The following is a 6,534-nucleotide window of genomic DNA, read 5'->3' on the forward strand; positions in this document are numbered from 1 at the left end:
CGCTTGCTTCCTTTGAACCTTGGTGGCGTTGTTGTATATTTTGAATACTCGTGTTTGTCGTGGCCCTCAGACGAAGCTCATAACAGGATTTTTAATGGGGGAATTCGTTACAGTGTAAATGAGACTTAAGTATTTCCTGTGATTATGTCTTATCAGCCATTGTGGGCTGTTTTCACATTTAGTGACACCCTCCAAAGACGCCTCTCATGTTTGCTGCGTTTCAGCTTGTATAGTTAGATAACAGTGTGTTAGAGAGCGTCTCATAATAAACCACAGCGTCCACGCTGACCGTGATGAAGAAGCGTGTTACTGAGCACTGGTGTGGTTCAGTCATGTTTTTAATGGATTTTTAACCAGAATTTGCACTGAGGATTAAAATAAATCTTTCGTCACACAACTCTTGGTAGCAGCATGTTGGATTTGTTATTTTCATGGATTTGTTGACGGTAAAAATATTAAAATATTCCCAGGCGTTTTGCCTTTGAAAACACATCTGAACGTTTCCCAGCAACCGGGAACCTCCGGCAGGTGAAGCCTGGATGGCGCCTACAGCACTTCAAATCCGGATAGACAGAATCAGTGCAGCTACACCCTCATTTACGTTTTGACCGCGACGCAGCGCCGCTGATTACAAATGCATGGGTGTGAGTTAAAGGAAGGAGAAAGAGAGAACGAGGAGAGGCGATGGCGCCGGTGGCAGGAAGGGAGAACGGGGAATGTTTGATAATCCAGACATTTGACTTCCCATCTTGGAAAAGCTGCTCGTCTGTTCATCGTGCCAAATCACATTCGTCAGTCATCCTGATGGAGCAGGAGCTTCTGTACGATACAAGGCTTCGGTTTGTGTGTTTGTGTAATGGGCCTGCGAGCGTTTGTCTTCAAGTGCACGAGAGGGAATCACCCCCAAAGAAAACCTGAATAATTGATCAGCTTTCATTCTGTTTGCTACGTAAACGTGATGAGTGCAGTGTGTAATTGGCTCATTTAATACGACGAGACAAAGCGAGTCTATGCTGCCTCTCAGACACACACACACACACACACACACACACACACACACACACACACACACACACACACACACACACACACACACACACACACACACACACACACACACACACACTCACACTCGTGATTAAAACCCAAGAAAAACTGTCGAAAATTGTAATTTTCTGTCAGATACTGGAGCCTGCACGCGCTCGCCATTCATGTCAGGCAGACATTCACACTGTGCTCTGTTTAATTTAGGTTTGGCAGATTATAGTAATTACGTTAAAGAAAAGATTTGCCAGACTACTTTGCCCTTTTCTGTCCTTGAGTGAGAAAGAGTGAAACGGCGCTGGCGGAAGAGAACGACCGGGCTCGTTTTTTTTTTTTTTTTTTTTTTTGTCTTCCTCCTCACACGGTTCATGTGGATTGGAAAATATGTTCACAGGGAGGGTGTGAAAGCAGCGTGGGTTTTATTGTTTGCTGCAGTTTTGTGGCAACAATAATCTTTTTGATCAGCTGCAAATGTTTTGAAATTCATCATAACCACATAAAATGGTAATCGCAAACTAAACTGTCCCTTTTGCTTGGAGGGTGTGTGTGTGTGTGTGTGTGTGTGTGTGTGTGTGTGTGTGTGTGTGTGTGTGTGTGTGTGTGTGTGTGTGTGTGTGTGTGTGTGTGTGTGTGTGTGTGTGTGTGTGTGTGTAAGCCTGGAGAAGTGTAGTGACACAAACGTAGATTGGAAAAACAGAATATGTCATTGAACTGCACCTCTGGGCTGGCTCTCTATTCAGTGCTACCTCGTGCACACACACACCTATTGAGTGTGTGTGTGCGTGCATGTGTGTGTGTGTGTGTGTGTGTACATGTGTGCGTGCGTGTGTGTGTGATGAAGAGAGTCGGCGTAAACTACCCATGAAATTAAGAGTTTTTCGTGCAAATGTGCCAGTTTTCTTTTCTGCGTGTGACAATGCAAACTACCCTTGAAATTAAGACGTAGACCAGGAGACATTCCCGTGTGTGTTGGTGTGTGTGTGTTCTGAGTGTTCACACCATCCTCCAGGTGGGGTGGGGGTGGAGGTGGAGGTGGGAGGATCTTCCTAACATGCTGACAGCTTGTCAAGGCCCTCCTACGACTGTAATGAATTTCAGCCTTTTGTGTTGTGTGTGGTCCCGCTGCACTGATAAGCCTTGGCACTAATACGGTTAACGAGGAGGAACAGTGTGTGTTTGTGTGTTTGTGTGTTTGTGTGCCGTCACGTGACTTTGAGCAGAAAAGCGCCGGTGTTTGTCAGGAGCAGCGACGGGAGAATTTGCATTGCCGTCGTATCTAATATAGACTTGTTTTGGGTTCAGATATTGAGACTTCAGCTTGAAGGAGAACTGGTTCTAGTTTGTGGTTTCAAGGTCACGGTGACGTTGTGATTTTAAAATCTGTTCACCCGTTTAGCTTCTAAAAGAAATCAATTAAACCAATATAGACTGGTTATTGATAATATCTCTAATACAGATGTGTTTGATTTGTTGAGGAAGGTCCATTTTCCTTTAACCCTGACCTGTATTGGACAGGGGGAAAGGAGACGGACAAACCGTCTCAACTTAAACGTCTTCGTGTGTGACCTTTGATAACAATATGAAAATGGCTGGTTAATCACTGTAAAATCCTTTGTTCTGTGCTGACATTAAGAAATGCATGTTAATCTCCCTGGTTACCTCATGATCCGTCCCAGCAAGTACGTTAGCATTAACTTTTAAATGTCACTGGGGAGAATTCTGGAGATATTTATTGTAGTTTAGCCACGTTAAGCAGTTATCTGCTATCCCTGTGCTGCTTCTGAAATTGTTGTTGTGTAAACGATTTTTGCAAAAGTTTCCACGGAGACGGAGTCCGAGACGTTTTCAAAAAGTCTCATTCCCAGTGACTGTGAGCACGGCTGCAGTGTGAACAGAACCAGAAACTGAAAGACTCTTGTCACATATAAACATGTCGTATTTACAGGAGTTGAAACCCGGCCTGGTTACAAACAAATCGTTGTTTGTGCAACACAAGTCAAGGACGACTTTTTTAAGTGGCACATTTCACTTGAGTGTTTATATCTTCTTTTTTTTCTTTTTTTTAGCCATAATTTTTTATTTCTTTTCCCCTAAAACTTAACCGGAAAGTTTTGGGGACTAATTGTAAGTGAACCCACGTTAAAGGGCACCTTTAGCTCTCCGAGACAACGGCAGCTTTGAAAAACAGCATTTTTTGTTTTAACACCCGGGGAATAAAAACAAGTCGTTATCTGAATTCTTCTCACCCCACCTGAATAGCTAGTAGACTCTTCAGCACTCGCGTCGCTACATCCACAGGTTTCAGATTCTTAACAGACGACTTTGGAATCACAATCCTATGGTTTGTTTGTTGTTTACTTTGAGCTGAAACCTTAATGCAAAATGGAATCTATCTATCTATCTATCTATCTATCTATCTATCTATCTATCTATCTATCTATCTATCTATCTATCTATCTGTCTGTCTGTCTGTCTGTCTGTCTGTCTGTCTGTCTGTCTGTCTGTCTGTCTGTCTGTCTGTCTGTCTGTCTGTCTGTCTGTCTGTCTGTCTATTTATTTATTTATCTATTTATCTATTTATCTTTCTTTCTTTTTTGAGGCCCCTGTGTTGAAGAGACCAATGTATAAAATCCCAAATCTGTTGCACTGAGCACCCCCCCACAGACAGACACACACACACACACACACACACACACACACACACACACACACACACACTGTTGTCAGAGAAGGGGCTGGCATGTATCTTTGTGCCTTGTCATCACATGCTCCGACTGAGCTTTAAATGTCACTTGTCTCTCCCCGCTTCATCTGCCTGACTCATCCTCCTTGTCTTCACTTTGCATTTGGTGTGTGTGTGTGTGTGTGTGTGTGTGTGTGTGTGTGTGTGTGTGTGTGTGTGTGTGTGTGTGTGTGTGTGTGTGTGTGTGTGTGTGTGTGTGTGTGTGTGTGTGTGTGTGTGTGTGTGTGTGTGTGTGTGTGTGTGTGAGACACTGACATGTGCTGCTGTATGTGTTTGATGGACACTCTGCCGCTGCTCTCCACCTCCTTTTGTACGGCGCCTGCGAGTACAATGATGCCCACTGCATTGATTTTCCCCCGTGCCATTTTATAATTATGTCTCCTCTTTTTATTTTTTATTCCTTCTCTTTCTCTCTCTCTCTTTCTCTCTCTCTCTCTCTCGCTCTCTCTTTTCCCATTTGGCTTATCTCCCCTCCCTCGCTTCTATTTTTCTAATTCCATCCCCCCGATCCATTTTTATGCCTCACTGTGCCCATGCTTGTTATCTCGGCCTTTTCTCTCTCTCTCTCCTTTTTTTTTCTCCCCCCGTTTGATCTCAACTTCTTAATTTCCCCTCTCATCTACGTCACTCCACTTCAGTTTCGTCTTGCACCCTCCCTCCTCTCCTGACCCCGCCTGCGATGGTGCCTCTCAGTCGTCCTCCTCTGTCTTCATCTTTTTTATTTGGCCACTTCTGATTTTCTGTCCTTCTTTTCCCAGCAGCGGCATCATTTCTCCCATTTCACACGCTCCCGACCTTCCCTCTGATGTTTTTCCTCCTGTCAACTTTTCTTCCTCTGTTTGTGTTTGTTTCTGCAGCCTCTTTGGAGTGCACTCCGTCTTCACCGTAGCGTGATGAAGCGGGACAAAACGTGGACGCACGCCACTCAGACGTCCTCCCGGACCGACCGCAGCTCTTCGTCTCACACCTTCGTCCTCCACCTCTCCAAAGATCCTGATAGAAAACAAACAAAAAAAAATCCACTCTGCCTTTTTCCCAAGCCGCTCCTGAAAGACTCCCGCGAGTTGTGACTCGTCGTTTCCTCACAGTCCAAACAATTTCTCACCGCTTCCTGGAATCTGACCAATAGTTTCCATTACAGGCCTCCCGTCTCTGCTCGCTCCCGACCTTTTCAACCAAACCTCCGCCAGGCTGGAACTCCCACACTTTTCCCATCCGTCCCTTCGCTCCCTCTCCCTCTTGGCTCTCTACCACAATCTGCATCCAAACACAGAGAAGATTCCTGCGCCATCGCCTGTGGCTGCGGTGACAGTGTCATTAGTTTATATGAGACTTGTTCCAGGACACCGCCCATATTTAGAGTGCAACTCCTTCATGCTGTCACTCAAACACTCTCCGGTCTGTTGGTGGCATGTTAGCACCTTCATCGTAGCACTTTACCCTGTGCTTCCTCCCATGTGGGGACCCCCCCCCCCCCCCCCCCCACGCCCCCGCCCCCCTCGCGAGACAATGACCCCACAACCGCAAGAGGCTTACACACCCTGCACAACCGTTTGTGTGTTTTAGTGCTCTTTTTTTTGGCTTTCATTCTGTGCATAGAGCCTGTGAACATCGTTGGAAGTCCCTCCCCTCGCCGCTCACCCAGTGTGTCACTCTCTTCAGGTAGACAGTCGGTCTGAAAGAGCTTCACCGTTAAAAACACATGGTTAACGGGGGAATAAAGGCTGAACCTGGCGCGGCATTAGGCACGCTTAAGTTGGCTCCCTCAGATGGATGACATTGTTGTGAAAAGCAATCTGAAGGAGATGAAGCAGAACACGAGAAAACAGGGGATGAACTGCGAGGAGGAAAGCCCCTCGGTGTCCCTCAGAGCGCTGCGCTAGTAGGTAAACTAATTTGGCAAACTGAAGAGGGGGTGGCAGCGGGAGAACTGAGAGAACGAGACGGCGAAGCAAAAAGGGCTCCATGAAACAGGAGACGCTTTAATGAGGAGCGAAAACCAAGAGAAGACATCACAGATAACAAAAGAAGAGCCTTTTTCATTCCCCCCCTCCCTTCTGTATCGCCAACTCTTTATTGGTTTGCCTGCTTTCCATCCTGCCGCTTCAAACTATTTTTAGATGAAATATATTGAAAATAGTCCATAAGAGAGACGTGCTGTGTGCAGAAGCTCATCATACAAATGTTGTTTATCAGTCATTTTAGGAATATTTACTCTGTCCTATGTTGTGTCCTGATAGGAAGCTCAGATCTCTGCTGTCAATGTGAATAATGGCCGCTCACTGTTGATATTCTAGGTATTTTAACAGCACCTAAAAGCACATGTGTCTGTAATGAAACAAAACAGCTGTGACTTGGACCATTCTCATCTTCTCCACCAGTGTAAATACATGATAAAAACAACCTGTAGCAGTACAATGACCTCTCAGTATCAGCTGCTGATTTTCTCTGTACCGGAGTGATATTTATCAAAAGCTCATATCCAAGCTGGCGTAGCATGAGCTGTTGTCACGGTAACAACATCTTTTCTTTCCTGGATGGAAGCTGTCAATCAGAGGGGCACAGAATAGCTGCTGCTGGTGGGAGGAAGAGGAGGAGGAAGACGAGCGCCCCCCCCACACCCCCCGGGAGCCATGGCGTTTTAATGGGATTCCATTTGTACAGCAGCCCCTCCGTGTCCAGAACATTCATTGTTTGGATAGCAGTGGCGTCCTAATGCGGCAAGGACCGGAGAGCTGATTGAATAG

The 6,534-nt window shown here is 45.7% G+C and overlaps 1 protein-coding gene across 1 annotated transcript in view; it reads left to right on the forward strand.

The window, feature by feature from the left end:
* Positions 1 to 6,203, forward strand: part of samd12 (sterile alpha motif domain containing 12) — a 112,208-nt gene extending 106,005 nt beyond the window's left edge. The window contains exon 5 of the mRNA XM_080485675.1: positions 4,645 to 6,203. Coding sequence (XP_080341801.1) covers positions 4,645 to 4,676 — 32 coding nt within the window. The 3' untranslated portion in view covers positions 4,677 to 6,203. The remainder of the gene's footprint in view (positions 1 to 4,644) is intronic.
* Positions 6,204 to 6,534: the final 331 nt, after the last annotated feature.

This window comes from Lipophrys pholis (assembly GCF_963383615.2).
Source record: "Lipophrys pholis genome assembly, chromosome: 17".
In the NCBI taxonomy this organism is placed as follows: Eukaryota; Metazoa; Chordata; class Actinopteri; order Blenniiformes; family Blenniidae; genus Lipophrys; species Lipophrys pholis.